This window comes from Lytechinus pictus, unplaced genomic scaffold, assembly GCF_037042905.1.
Source record: "Lytechinus pictus isolate F3 Inbred unplaced genomic scaffold, Lp3.0 scaffold_20, whole genome shotgun sequence".
NCBI lineage: Eukaryota > Metazoa > Echinodermata > Echinoidea > Temnopleuroida > Toxopneustidae > Lytechinus > Lytechinus pictus.
Genome location: NW_026974141.1, coordinates 1,572,501 through 1,588,476, shown reverse-complemented (window position 1 = coordinate 1,588,476; position 15,976 = coordinate 1,572,501). Strand labels below are relative to the sequence as shown.

The 15,976-nt window shown below is 38.7% G+C and overlaps 1 protein-coding gene across 2 annotated transcripts in view; it reads right to left on the bottom strand.

The window, feature by feature from the left end:
- Nucleotides 1–12,213: 12,213 nt before the first annotated feature.
- Nucleotides 12,214–15,976, bottom strand: part of LOC135157851 (uncharacterized) — a 25,348-nt gene continuing 21,585 nt past the window's right edge. For both annotated transcript variants that reach the window (XM_064114907.1, XM_064114906.1), the window contains 2 exons: nucleotides 15,844–15,976; nucleotides 12,214–15,195 (listed from right to left, as the gene is read on the bottom strand). The exon at nucleotides 15,844–15,976 is cut by the window's right edge and continues 8 nt beyond it. In XM_064114907.1, the coding sequence (XP_063970977.1) occupies nucleotides 15,127–15,195; nucleotides 15,844–15,976 (202 nt within the window). In that variant the 3' untranslated portion in view covers nucleotides 12,214–15,126. The remainder of the gene's footprint in view (nucleotides 15,196–15,843) is intronic.

Genomic DNA, 15,976 nt, shown 5'->3' with positions numbered 1-15,976 from the left:
GGTTCCTGCTGGAATAGGTATCAGGCCAGTATCATCATCTTTCATCCTCAGCTGTACTGTCATGGACAGCAACCCTAGCTTATTGTCCATCATCTCCAGAAACTCTTCTGGGCAGAGATAGGAGAAGTTTCACAGGAGATCCAGCTTCTCCCTGCATTTAACTGCCAATTGCCTTTGGGTTCCTGCTGGAATAGGTATCAGGCCAGTATCATCATCTTTCATCCTCAGCTGTACTGTCATGGACAGCAGCCCTAGCTTATTGTCCATCTCCAGAAACTCTTCTGGGCAGAGATAGGAGAAGTTTGACAGGAGATCCAGCTTCTCCCTGCATTGAAGTGCCAATTGCCTTTGGGTTTCCTGCTGGAATAGGTATCAGGCTAGTATCATCCTTCATATTTAGCTGTACTGTCATGGACAGCAGCCCTAGCTTATCGTCCATCATCTCTAGAAACTCTTCTGGGCAGAGATGGAAGAAGTCTCGCAGGAGATCCAGCTTCTCCCTGCATTTAACTGCCAATTGCCTTTGGGTTCCTGCTGGAATAGGTATCAGGCCAGTATCATCATCTTTCATCCTCAGCTGTACTGTCATGGACAGCAGCCCTAGCTTATTGTCCATCATCTCCAGAAACTCTTCTGGGCAGAGATAGGAGAAGTTTCACAGGAGATCCAGCTTCTCCCTGCATTGAAGTGCCAATTGCCTTTGGGTTCCTGCTGGAATAGGTATCAGGCCAGTATCATCATCTTTCATCCTCAGCTGTACTGTCATGGACAGCAGCCCTAGCTTATTGTCCATCATCTCCAGAAACTCTTCTGGGCAGAGATAGGAGAAGTTTCACAGGAGATCCAGCTTCTCCCTGCATTGAAGTGCCAATTGCCTTTGGGTTCCTGCTGGAATAGGTATCAGGCCAGTATCATCATCTTTCATCCTCAGCTGTACTGTCATGGACAGCAGCCCTAGCTTATTGTCCATCATCTCCAGAAACTCTTCTGGGCAGAGATAGGAGAAGTTTCACAGGAGATCCAGCTTCTCCCTGCATTGAAGTGCCAATTGCCTTTGGGTTCCTGCTGGAATAGGTATCAGGCCAGTATCATCATCTTTCATCCTCAGCTGTACTGTCATGGACAGCAGCCCTAGCTTATTGTCCATCATCTCCAGAAACTCTTCTAGGCAGAGATAGGAGAAGTTTCACAGGAGATCCAGCTTCTCCCTGCATTGAAGTGCCAATTGCCTTTGGGTTCCTGCTGGAATAGGTATCAGGCCAGTATCATCATCTTTCATCCTCAGCTGTACTGCAGAGATGCCAACCCTCCCGATTTCATCGGGAGGCTCCCGAAAATTCATCCCAACTCCCGCCCTTACGATTACCATCCTTATCCTCCCGAAATTACGATTTTTTTTGCATTGATCAAATTGGATTGGAAGTACATGTATCGTCTGCTGACTTTAGCATGTAGTAACTCCATTACGTTTCGCTGCTACTAAATTCTGTGTGAAAGGCAGACAAATAAGGAGCAGCGAAAAGCTGGTGCATGTGATATGCCCAACGGGAATCCACTGTGCACCAGGCCGGTAGGCCCGGCTAGCTTCGCGAGGCGTGTGCGCTCGCGGCCGCTGGATTTGTTGAGTCGTGCGATGGAATATCGGTGTGTGATTTCGGCATATTGATGGGTTGATATTGACACGAAATGGCGGAAAATCAACAACAAAAAGACCAAGAAATGGTCTCAGAAGTATAAGACTGAATACAGTCTCCAGTACCCGTGTATTCGGAAGTCGGAAAGAGGAATCTACCATGCATTTTGCACAATTTGCAGCGTGGACATTAAAGTTGAGCACGGAGGTCGTGATGATATTCGGAAGCACGTAGGGAGCAAACGGCATACGGACATTGCGAAGACGAGATCTTCGAGCTCCACTAGTACCCTGTTGACTTATTTCACCAAGCAAGGGACCAGCGAGGAGGAAGACGTTACCCGCGCTTTAATAATAATAAAGAGGATAATTCATCATTATTATAGTTGAACAGTCAACAGGTACTTTTCTTCTATTGTCCCCTCATTTGTTTTACATGTAAAAATGCATATTTGATATTTTTATTTTTATGTCAAAAAAGTGGGAACAATGTTTTTTTAAAAACATGTGAAATGCTCCAAAATAAGGGTCAGATTGCACCAGAGAGCATCTAGAAACCCAGAGCTTCCAGGGCCCTAAGGCGGGCCCTCGACCCCGGCCGCAAGGGTCGAGCGCGGAGCGCTCGATATGTGCGCTACGCGCACATAATTTGGTGTCGGTTGCAAATCCTCCCTAATTCTGATTTCCAAAAGTTGGCATCTCTGTGTACTGTCATGGACAGCAGCCCTAGCTTATTGTCCATCATCTCCAGAAACTCTTCTGGGCAGAGATAGGAGAAGTTTCACAGGAGATCCAGCTTCTCCCTGCATTTAACTGCCAATTGCCTTTGGGTTCCTGCTGGAATAGGTATCAGGCCAGTATCACCATCTTTCATCCTCAGCTGTACTGTCATGGACAGCAGCCCTAGCTTATTGTCCATCTCCAGAAACTCTTCTGGGCAGAGATAGGAGAAGTTTCACAGGAGATCCAGCTTCTCCCTGCATTGAAGTGCCAATTGCCTTTGGGTTTCTACTGGAATAGGTATCAGGCCAGTATCATCATCTTTCATCTTTAGCTGTACTGTCATGGACAGCAGCCCTAGCTTATTGTCCATCATCTCCAGAAACTCTTCTGGGCAGAGATAGGAGAAGTTTCACAGGAGATCCGGCTTCTCCCTGCATTGAAGTGCCAATTGCCTTTGGGTTCCTGCTGGAATAGGTATCAGGCCAGTATCATCATCTTTCATCCTCAGCTGTACTGTCATGGACAGCAGCCCTAGCTTATTGTCCATCATCTCCAGAAACTCTTCTGGGCAGAGATAGGAGAAGTTTGACAGGAGATCCAGCTTCTCCCTGCATTGAAGTGCCAATTGCCTTTGGGTTTCTACTGGAATAGGTATCAGGCCAGTATCATCATCTTTCATCTTTAGCTGTACTGTCATGGACAGCAGCCCTAGCTTATTGTCCATCATCTCCAGAAACTCTTCTGGGCAGAGATAGGAGAAGTTTCACAGGAGATCCGGCTTCTCCCTGCATTGAAGTGCCAATTGCCTTTGGGTTCCTGCTGGAATAGGTATCAGGCCAGTATCATCATCTTTCATCCTCAGCTGTACTGTCATGGACAGCAGCCCTAGCTTATTGTCCATCATCTCCAGAAACTCTTCTGGGCAGAGATAGGAGAAGTTTGACAGGAGATCCAGCTTCTCCCTGCATTTAACTGCCAATTGCCTTTGGGTTCCTGCTGGAATAGGTATCAGGCCAGTATCACCATCTTTCATCCTCAGCTGTACTGTCATGGACAGCAGCCCTAGCTTATTGTCCATCTCCAGAAACTCTTCTGGGCAGAGATAGGAGAAGTTTGACAGGAGATCCAGCTTCTCTCTGCATTGAAGTGCCAATTGCCTTTGGGTTTCCTGCTGGAATAGGTATCAGGCCAGTATCATCCTTCATATTTAGCTGTACTGTCATGGACAGCAGCCCTAGCTTATCGTCCATCGTCGCAAGAATTTCTTCTGGGCAGAGATAGGAGAAGTCTCGCCAGAGATCCAGTTTCTCCCTGCATTTAACTGCTAATTTTCTTTGGGTTTCCTACTGGAATAGGTATTATGCCAGTATCATCCTTCATCTTTAGCTGTACTGTCATGGACAGCAGCCCTAGCTTATCGTCCATCGTCGCAAGAATTTCTTCTGGGCAGAGATAGGAGAAGTTTGACAGGAGATCCAGCTTCTCCCTGCATTGACGTGCTAATTGCCTTTGGGTTTCCTACTGGAATAGGTATCAGGCCAGTATCATCCTTCATCTTTAGCTGTACTGTCATGGACAGCAGCCCTAGCTTATCGTCCATCGTCACAAGAATTTCTTCTGGGCAGAGATAGGAGAAGTTTCACAGGAGATCCAGCTTCTCCCTGCATTGAAGTGCTAATTGCCTTTGGGTTTCCTGCTGGAATAGGTATCAGGCCAGTATCATCCTTCATCTTTAGCTGTACTGTCATGGACAGCAGCCCTAGCTTATCGTCCATCGTCGCAAGAATTTCTTCTGGGCAGAGATAGGAGAAGTCTCGCCATAGATCCAGTTTCTCCCTGCATTTAAGTGCTAATTGCTTGCACTTGGATTATTGTTTATGCAGAAAATTATACCTTAATTCAGTAAATCTGATAACTTCCTTCATCATTATTAATGCCGGGCATCCCTTCTTTCTTGATGCTTGAATCCTTCTTTGTCTATTCTTTGACCTTTGGATGATCACTCCAAAATTGAATTAATTCAATTCAATACACTTTATTCACATCCATTAAAAAGGAACAATATACAACATACAATATTATACGAACAACAACAAAAAATCAATAGATAAACAAACAGTAATGCGGGGGGCCGATAACATAAAAAATCATACACTCACTATAACTTACACACAATATACACCGGGAGGAAATCCTACCTTTATCTTGTACACTCGATCAAGCACGGCTCTCAGTACGTCTGCTACGACTGGGGGTTTGGGTATGGAGTGATGCTTCTCTGAATGCAATGGCGTGTGTATGTAGTTCAGTGTATATTGCGGTACAGCTCAGCCTTCCCGCCGGTGGGTCAGGTGACTTGTAAACGCATGGGTGCATGTCGTCTGCTTAAACTATAATCCCCTTACACTATACTTCCCCCCACCCTAAAAAAATTGGGGGGCCTATTTCCAATACAACTTAGCATAACTTAATATACTTAACATTCTTAACGTAAGGTATAACTCAACCTAACCTAACATAAGGTGACCCTAAACATAAAATATACATCAACATACATTTGTTTTTCTTCTTCTTTTTTTTTCTCATATCTTTTTTTCGTATTCTTTGATCTCTTTTTTTTTCTGTAATATTTATTTTCTTCTTTTGTAATCTTTTTCTTTTCTTTATCTTTGATCTTTTTTTCCTTTTTTTTATAATCTTCTTCTGTGATCTTTTTATTTTCTTCTTTTGTGATCATTTTCTTTTCTTTATCTTTGATCCTTTTTTTTTTCTTTTCTTACTCTTCTCTGTTCATAAACATAAATATAACACAAATACATAAATATATACATTGTACATCATTACCAATTGTAAAACATATTCTTACCTTGTCTCTGCCTTGACATAAATTAAATAAGCTCACTGCTATGTACCTAAGTAAAAATAAACAAATTTTTAAATCAATGAATACATACATATATATATAAAATATTGTTACTTATCTGATTTTCCCATTTCAACAAAAAGCATAACTAGTATATAATAAGAATTGTAACTCATAGGCGTCCATTTTCTGTATGACATATAAAGCATAGTAAACACATATAAAATACAACTTTTGTATATAAAATAGCCTTACAATTAAGGTAAAAGGCAGAGACAGGTGCAAGGGAGTAGCATTGCCCCTTTATTTGAGGCAATACAGCTCCCTGGCGTTAATCGTCGTCTGATCGAGTAACTCTGGTAGAGGAACCCCTCGGATAGATCAATATAATGACAAATAGAAAGAGTAGAACCAACATGCAGTGGAAGTAGGGGATTAGCAAAGGCCAAAGACCTATCGAGGTTAATTCCCCTTGGTTCTGGGCATTGGTTAAATAAAACAAATTAATGCCGATTAAGCAGTTAAATGTAGTGCAAAAAACATCGACATAAACAAAAGAAAAAAAAAAATTTTAACAAAGAAAAAAAACCCACAAGGCTCCATTTTATTAAAAAAACTGATGAAAAATTGGCAAGATATGATTTATATTTACGTTTAGAAGTCAATAGTGAGGGGCAAGTTTTAATTTTAGATGGCAAATCATTAACATAGCAAATACCGTAATGATTTTCATTCCAATTAAAAAATTAAAACCATTAATTAGCAATTCAATTTACAAAAAAATATGCCCACATATGGCTCACAGAAGCAGGACAAGTTTTGAGTCCACACCCGTCCTCCTGGACTACCTCGGATGGCATGCAGACTGCAGGTTCCCTTCAGTGTCTTAATATCAGCATTTTTGTGCCCTCTGTTGCGCTCAATTTTCTCTATTAAGGATATTCTGCGCTGGAAGTGCAGGCAGCCTTCGGTCCCATCGTCTGTTCTGGCAATCTCTTTGCATAGCAGAACAAAGTCCTCGGCTGGGTTTATCACAACACTACGACCCAAGACGGCCTGTGATGCTGAACGCTTTACCACGGCCGACTCCCCATCACTCGCCCCTTTCCCGTGACGAGAACCATAGTAGTGGAAGCTAGTTGGAACCCTGTAAGTTTTCTCAGCCATGGCGACATCGATAAAGGGGCCCTTACTTTTATATTGGCAAGCTGCGCCATCCGAGAAACGGGCTACTTGCTGAACATCTACCCGTTTGTTTACAAGGTATTCCACTGACCATCACATAAAAGAATTCACTGCCCAAAATTATACCTTGGACGCAAAGCAGGTTAATTTTGCTCTACTATAAGCAAAGCCTACTATTCTTTGGATCATATAATAGTTGAATTGTTAACTTGTATGTAGAGGGTTATGCCATACCTCAAAAACTGGTTGTGGATGTAACAGATAGAGCCTGGACACGGTTTCCTGTTACATCCACAACTCGATATACCACTTGAAAAAAAAACGTGCAAGCCATAATTTTTTTTTTAATACAACTGAAGTTTCAGTTTGTAACTAGATAAGCATGAATCAACTCTGTGATATATTTTGTTTAAAAAAAGAACAAAATTGGATGTGGATTAACATCGAAAAGGTGTCAAAATTACATCCACAACTGCATTTTCATGGATACAGGATATTGTAAATATTAATCAGATTTTCAAGCATAATAGGATCAAAATTTGGTTCTTCTATAATTTTAGTACCTAGATGTGGATATCGCCGAGTCAAACAAAGAAGGATTTTAATAAGCCCCACAGCTTGGTTGTGGATGTAACCAAAAGTAAAAAGAGACGGGTGTCCAGTCACATTCACATTAATCTTCAAGGAGCATTGGCAAGAAAGACAGAATTAAAAAAATGCAACAATTTCATCAAATTACACAAATACAAATCTGGCAGTATTCTAGAGATTGTAATTATTTCTCTAATTTATACATAAACATGTACAGCCTCAACTGTAGAACCTAGAGGTAGACAACACTTTAGATAAAATAATATATGTAAGTGGCACATTAATTATTGCACTGCATGTATGGGCCACGATCCTTCGCTCTAACCCATTCATATGATTGAATTGTACCGAAATGTTGGGCACAATCATACAATCACTCCCTGTTGTGAAACGGAGGAACTTCATTCCTCGTCAAAGGATTGAACACATCTTTTCAGATATTGGCTGATCGTGCGGTGGCTGGCTGAACGGACACTTGTGAAATTGAGGGCATTGGCTACACTCCTGCCATTTGGTTTCAGATTCCTATACAAGGTCGTGATGGACTGGGGGGGACTGGAATTCTTGGAAATCCCGAAGGGAGGCAAGCCTCATACTGTCAATGCAAAAGTGGGGTCCTTGTAGCACCATCACACGTGCACACTGTCGTGCAATATCCCGCACATTCTGGGGCTTCACAATTCTTCGTACATTGAAACGTGAAAAAATGTCCAAAAGGGGCTCATTCTTCGTACATTGAAACATGGAAAAATGTCCAAAAGGGGCTCATTCTTCGTACATTGAAACGTGAAAAAATGTCCAAAAGGGGCTCATTCTTTGTACATTGAAACGTGAAAAAATGTCCAAAAGGGGCTCATTCTTCGTACATTGAAACATGAAAAAATGTCCAAAAGGGGCTCATTCTTCGTACATTGAAACGTGAAAAAATGTCCAAAAGGGGCTCATTTAGCTCATCCTCATAGGAGAAAAAATCACGTAACTGTGTATACTCTCCATTCTCAACGGTGCCCCGAATTCTTGAGAATTGTTGTAGACTGCTGTGCAACTGATTGTGGAAACCACGTAAAGTTTCTGTTGACGGTTGCTCTTCTAAGCATCTAGCTACTTGATTCACCAATGACAAAATTCTTGATAAGAATCCATTGAGGAGTACCATGGTGTTCTAGTTAGACTTGGTCTTGGCAAGTCCTTGTGGGGTCCGTCCTGACGTCCTGGCCTAGCTAGCTTACTATGTCTTGAATCAATTAAGCACACGAACGAACGTAACATTCGTATATCATATATGCCGCGGCGCATATAATCATGCATCCAGCTAGCTAGCTGGATTTGATTTTGTATGCGGCGGTGATAAAGCTGTATATACTGCTCTTTGGCGGCGGTACATATAATGTATGTAGTTTCACGTTTGCGGCCGACATCGCAAATAACGAACGATCTCACTGGTTGATTTAACGTCACGACGTTAAATCGTTGAACAGTAATTTGGAATTACGTCGTGTAGTAGTTATTTACTGCATGACATAATTCTTTTATAGGTAGTGTAGTAATTAGAATTACTACACGACCTTATTTATTTGATGTAGCGACACTAATTCATTTAACGTCATGACATAACATCGTTGGGCAGTAATTCGGAAATACGTCGTGTAGTAAATTGAATTACGACACGACATATACACAATGATATTCATGATAGCACTGTTGGAAAGAGCGCCCTCACATTACCAGGAAAGTGAATTTACCTCAAAAAGTAACATTTGTGAGTTCGACCGTTTTACCATCCGGTGTATGTTGCAGAAAGAGTTGCGTTTAAACGCAAGTCAAAAAATCAATCGCAAGTCCCAAATGCGCACTGTTGATTGGTTTAAAATCAAGTTGCGCATGGTTTTTAGAGTTGCGATCGATTGCAATTCTTTCTGCAACTAGCCCCTGACGGCCGAGTAGTCATACTTACATATGCTACCCTCCCATCTCCCCTCTTTTCTGTATCTGACGTGCGTTTGCCTTCAGAAAGAGGAAGTGAGCCGCGCACGATAGGTTTTTGTAGTAAGCAGGGTTTCCCACCTTATTGTGCGGGGCAGACTCTTCTCCTTTTATAGCAGAAGTTTGTTTTTGCCAGTGTATTCGAGCGTGGCGATCGAATGGCATTTATGGGAATAAGTACATGTAAGTATGGCTACTTCGTACATATGGTGTTCACTACTGAACATCATAATCATTGCCATTAAAGGGAATCTAACTCAAATAAAAACTTATTTTAGAGGAAAAAGAAAAATCATACAAATTGATAGGTGAAAGTTTGAACAATATCGGACATAAATAAGAAAGTTAAATTTTAAAAAGTTGTAAAAATTGGTAAACACTATACCCATGGAGACTTAAAATCGTCCGCATACTATGTGATGTCTTAGTGATGAAAGGCAAGGACTACTCTTCCATGTACTCCAATACATAAAATGGTTACAATGTCATTTTGTTTTTCAAAAGTTTTACTTCAAATAATATTTTTCTTTCATGAGGACATAAATAATATACTTCATGTACCTGGTTTATATTTAGAATACTGCCCAAGGGGAATGGGTACTATACGCTGGTGAATCTGCCCAAGTTTACTCTCTGGGGACCACAGAAGTTGGTTAACACTTTTTGAGAAATCTGGAGGCTGTTTTGCAAAAGAATTAAGTATTACTTAGAGTCGCACTTAAATTTCCAGTTGTGTGTTGTAGACAAGGCATCACCGCACTGGTCAACTCATGCCAAGAGGACGCGCACAACTGTATTTTGATAAGATTGCGCTTTACTTATCTTGTGTGCATCAGCACTAAGCATGACCCATCCCCCCCCCCCCCCCCCACTGATTTGCATAATCTGGTTTGAAATATTGCTTCAACTTAGGCAACTATCAACTTATGTAGCGATACCTGTAGAATGTAGATTCATGCAGATATGGAAAGGAATTATACCATTCGATTTGAATTTTTGATAAAAGGTTGTACCTATTAGTTAATGAATGTCATACATGTAATTACTCTTGCTAAGAAAATTAAATTATGTAATAAATATAAAACTGAAAATGCATCACTTGTGTAATTCTTTTCATATGTACTAATACACTACAGGTTTACCACACGCTGTTGTCTAACAATACTAGTGTTAGACGGCCACAGATTCAATTTGATGAACACATCCAAAGATTTAAAGTTAAAACGTCTATAGATGCAAGAACAGACCCATAAAATGCCATTAAAATGCCGTGGAAGATCTAGCGAGATTATCCAGTGCTTTGGATGGGGCACATTATGGTGCAAAAACGGTTCCATGACGTTTGCTCAGGCGACGATTGCTCTGCACTAAATTCCACACACTAGTCGAATGACCAATTTCTACCCTGGGTTTAACACTATATCCTACCCTAAACCTAATATTAAAGGTAAAATACAGAAGTTGCAGCAAACAATTATTTCATGAGAAAGTCTTTTAAATCATGGTTAATTGTCAAAATATTATCATATACCTGTAGATCTAGATCTGGTGCATTGAAATGAACTTTTCTTTGTGAAATCATGAAATTTTAGCTGAAAACCGATAATTGATGATTACCGACACAAAAAAGCATATGTGGGGGACAGTATATTAATATTGCTTGGAAAAATACTGGACATTAATCGAATTCCATGCTTATTTCGCTCATTTCTCAGCAATTATGCATTTTCTTCTAGAGCTATATGGCACATATTTTTTTATTTATACATTCAAACACTTTGGTGGTAATTTTATTGGATTCTGTTCGAACTCATTTGGAGATCGCTATCACAACTGGTATTTATATCCTTAAACCTAAAATGAAACCCTATTACAACCCTAACATAATTGTCGCAGGAGCAAATGTTGTGTCACCCCACAAACAATATGACCCATGAAATGGTATTGTTGTATCCAACCCAGCTGGATCCTCACCTTAACGGTCAAGTCCACCTCAGAAAAAATGTTGATTTGAATCAATAGAGAAAAATCAGACAAACATAATGCTGAAAATGTCTTCGAAATCGGATGCAAAATAATAAAGTTATGCCATTTCAAAGTTTCGCTGATTTTTCACAACATAGTTATATGCACAATTTACTCACACGCAAATGAGAGAATTGATGATGTCCCTCACTATTTCTTTTGTTTTTTAATTGTTTGAATTATCAATTTTTACAGATTTGACAATAAGGACCAGCTTTTTTTAAGCATAAAATGTAAAACAATGGTAATTTCACATGTTTAGGGAGAAGTAAAACTTTGATTCACAGGACAAGGGGGAGAAAATTAGAATATTTCATACAATAAAATACGAAAGAAATAGTGAGTGATGTCATCAGTTCCCTCATTTGCATACCGACCGGGATGTGCATATAACCGTTTTGTGAAATTAAGCGAAATTGAAAAAAGCCATAACTTATTTTACATCCGATTTCGATGAAATTTTCAGTGTTATGCTCGCTGGATTTTTCTTTTGAGTCAATCAACTTTTTGTCAGGGTGGACTTGTCCTTTAAATATACAGGCTTGTTTCTGAGATGGCTCTGTTAGATAGCAATATGTGACATGGCTTGGAGCGTCAGTGCAGCCACACGAATGAAAAAAGGGGGAAATGAGGAGAGAAAAGGGGGAAAGGTATTATTTCAGTAGTGTAAAAAGGAAGAGTGGAGAGATAATAACGAAGAAAGAAGAGAAAAAAATGGGGGAGGGGAAACAGGAGAGTGAAAGAGGAGAGAAAAGGGGGAAAAGCGGAAGAGGAAAGAAAAAGGGGAAGGAGAGAAAAGGGAAGAGAAAAAGAGGAAAGAAAATTGGAAATACAGAGAAAGGGGGGAAAGAAATGGTGTATTTCTTCATGATTTTCCATTTTTCACTTTCTTTTTCTTTCTACCTTTCTTTATATCTCATTTTCTTCCACTTTGTCTCTCATCCATTCCTTTATTTCTGTTCCTTTTCATGTCTTCCTTTCCTTGTTTATCTGCCTACCTGCCTGTTTCTTTCTTTCTCCCTCCCTCTTTCTGTCATCTCTTTGCTCTTTCCTGCCTCTCCATCTGTTATCTCTTGTCTTCCTCCCCACTCTCCCTCTCCCCCCCCCCCTCTCTCTCCCTCTCCTCTCTCTCTCATCTCCTTTCTCCTCATCCTCTCTCTTTATATAAATATAAGTAACTGATAGAAACACAAACTACAGAACATATATATATATTTATATATTTTATTTATTTATAATATCTATTTATAAAGACATTCAAAGAAAGAAGACAATCCATTAAGCAAAATTCACACATGACCAACACACATTATTTTATTTCACCCATTTTGATCATAATCTTTGTATTTCACACAGATTTAGCCATCACGCTGATACTGTAAATCATAAATAATACAGCATTTCTGTCAATGCACTTCATGCAAAGGAAGGCCAAAAATGCAACGCTTCGATCATTGTCCATTACACTCACACACAATTTTACATGTGACACACATCACATTTACATAATTTCTTCCAAATTACTTATATAAAATGATCATTTAGGAGAATGGAAAATAATATACATGGTATTCCCAATGCCCTGTGTCAGATTACTTACTCTACATCATGTGGATCAGTGATCAACTTTTGAACATCAATTATTTACAAAGGCAGGGTGGAGTTCCATAAAGCTGTTTTAAAGTAATGCACAACTTTACACCCAACTTTACTCACAACTTTATGCACAATTGTATGCATGACCGTTAACATGTTCTTAGATGCTAAGTCACCTACATAGGGATATATCATCTAGCACAAAAAAGGGTCAACAGATGTACCGAAAGTCATGCATAACTTACAAAAACCTTCATGAAATGTCCCCCAAGATACATATATAAATATATCAAGTTTAAGTAATGTATTTCAGAATATTTCAAAGGGGCAAAAAGTCTTTCTTAAAGAAACATTTTTTTTCAAGGTGATTTAGTGTTTTTTAAATACATGTACATAGAAAATGAAGACCAGTGTCCCGTAACACAAAGGTTAGCGATTGATAGTACATGTATGCTTGATTTTCACGATTGATTGTACATTGTAGTCAATGGAATCAATTGCAAAAAAAATGTTCTACGATCATTGCTAAGTTATGTGTTACGGGCCCCAGAAAGAAAATAGCATGCAGCCCGGCCAGTATTTATACATTATTCCAGTAAAAATATAAATAATTTAATCTACCCAATATACTACATCTACTTCATATTCCATTATCACAACACATGTGAAGAGGTCTTCTTGACCTCATAATTAACATTTATAATGAAGAGTGTTAGTAATAACTCATACTCTTCAAAGAAATCAGGTTCCGTTCGTTCACAATCTTGCAATATGCATCAGTCATGACAATTATGAAAGAAATCCCATGCGGTGTTTGTGTTGTGACAATTCATAGTAATTAGACATAAAGACAGAAATACATGTTATTATATTGATTTCAATTTTGACAAATATACCAAAAATGCCAAAAAATATACAAAAATTTTGGTAATGGTTAAGAGTGCAAAGATTGACAAATGTGAAAAAATTCAAAACCTGGATATTGCTACACATTTACACAAACAGTCATCAAAATTATTTTTAACAATTATTTGTATTTTGTTCAAATACATAAAGACAGTTGATTCTTACTCGTTATAAGGAATATATAACTTTCATTTTAAAAAAAATACAAAGTTTTCTATTCATATTTCTTTCAAGTTTCTGGACGGATCAAGCATATATGAATATTGCAAGTGGAAAATAATTGATGGCACTATTAACATATATAAGCATTAAATACAACATTCAACAAATTTTTTAACACATCTGGTAAAAAACATGAACTTAATAACTTTATTTTTCATCTTAACTGGTCCTAATTTCTTCAATTTTTATAATACCATATCTTCTTGTATTATAAAAATGATTGAACGATCTAAAATAATTATAAACTCTTCAGTCTAGGTTCGCATAGTTCAGCCTCTCCCATGTTCTTGGGATCATTCATTGAAGCATCATCTATTTTAATTGTAATCATATTTGCAGAACAGGTTGTTTTTTGAAGTACATGAATAAAAATTGGATATGATATTTCCTCAAATTACATCAATAGAATTTATGTTGTAATACATGTACATAAGCATTGACTTGGTTAAATGGGAAGTTCTGGAAGGAATAAGACCTGCATAAAGATTTGTAAGAAAGCGCAATATTCATGACGATGAACCCTGAATCGAAAATGGAAGAACCCTGATAATGGTGGATGCAAAATATAGAATACCATTAACCTGCAGAATACTGATTCTTTTATCTTACATAGGCTTCTACAGAGAAGACAGTGCCCTATTCCCCCTGATCGAGTACAATATGTCTTAGCACAGCTTACTATTATATCTTTAGAATGGCTACCCGGATCGGGTGCTTGAGCATTTACAAAATTCCTTCCTACAGGTTCCGACTTTGTATACACCTGGGTGGAGAGTGGCAAATAAAACTTTTGGCTGAGGGAAGTTGCATTCCACCATGCTCAATATTTCTATTCTCTATGCTGCACTACTTCTACCCTAATTCAAAAGCTCCCTGTTACACATGCCTAAGTATTGACAGGTAAACACAAAACATACACTTTGATGACAACTCTGTATATTGCGCTACCCTCTAATATGATGAAAGAACCCACAAGCATCATAGGTAACTTTTGGAGAAGACCATACCATTGTTCCTGGAAGGGGTGTCTTGTTCACTTGAATGTGATGAAGTATAATTAAATGCATAAACATATTGACAGGTAGAACATAACATGTTCACTCAGGTGACAAAATTATATCTTACACCACCCTTTTATATGATGGAAGAACCCACAAGCATCAAAGGTAAACTGCTGGAGAAGACCATACCATTGTTCCCTGAAGGGGTGTCTTGTTCACTTGAATGTGAGGAAGTATAAATGAATATATGGACCTTTTGACAGGTAAAACATAACATGTTCACTGTGGAGACACTACCACATCTTGCACTACCCTTCTTAATGATGGAAGAACCCATAAGCATCATTGGTAAACTGCAGGAGAAGACCATACCATTGCTCTTGGAAGGGATGCTTTGTTCACTTGAACGTGAGGAAGTATGGAATGAAGACCAGGTATTCTACCTTGTCAATTGACAACGATCCATTCTGAGGGAAAAATGAACAAATGGAAAAAATATATTAACAATATTTAAATATCATTAAATATAAATGTACAAATTATAAGCTGATTGATTGTTTGATTGTAAAAAAATGTGGTATTCAATGGAGTGGAGATTTGCATGAGATATAATATATTTTAAATGTTTTATACAAATATTATTATTCTTCACAAACTAAGTACACACTTAAAACTTTCACCAATTTATCACATGCTAAAAGCATTTAGGTGAAAATTGTATACTTGGGTACTTAGGCACGCATTGTAAGGAATAAATATTTGACTTCGTAATCATTAATGTTGTAATCCTTCATTTTGAGATGACTTAAAATGGAATACATTGGTGTATAGTACATTAAACCCAAAACAATATTGCTATGGGAACAATATTCTCAAATCAATACATTCCAAGATGTCCAAACTAATGGGCTTACTACCCAGAATACATCTTCAAAGCTCATTTCCTCTATCATCCCCAACGCCATAATCATCATCATCACCATCACCATCATCATAATCATCACCATCATCATAATCATCACCATCATCATAATCATCATCATCATCACCATCATCTTCATCACCATCATCATCACCATCGTCATCATCACCCTCATTCTAGAGCTCTAGGTTACCTTGCCAATGGTTGATAAGATATCACTGAAAAGCCTGGAGTTGGAGGTTAGATCCTTATTCAGTAATGTTCCAAGTAACTCTCTGAAGGAATCTAGGCTGATGCAGCCAGTCTGCTGCCTGTCCACAGTAGAA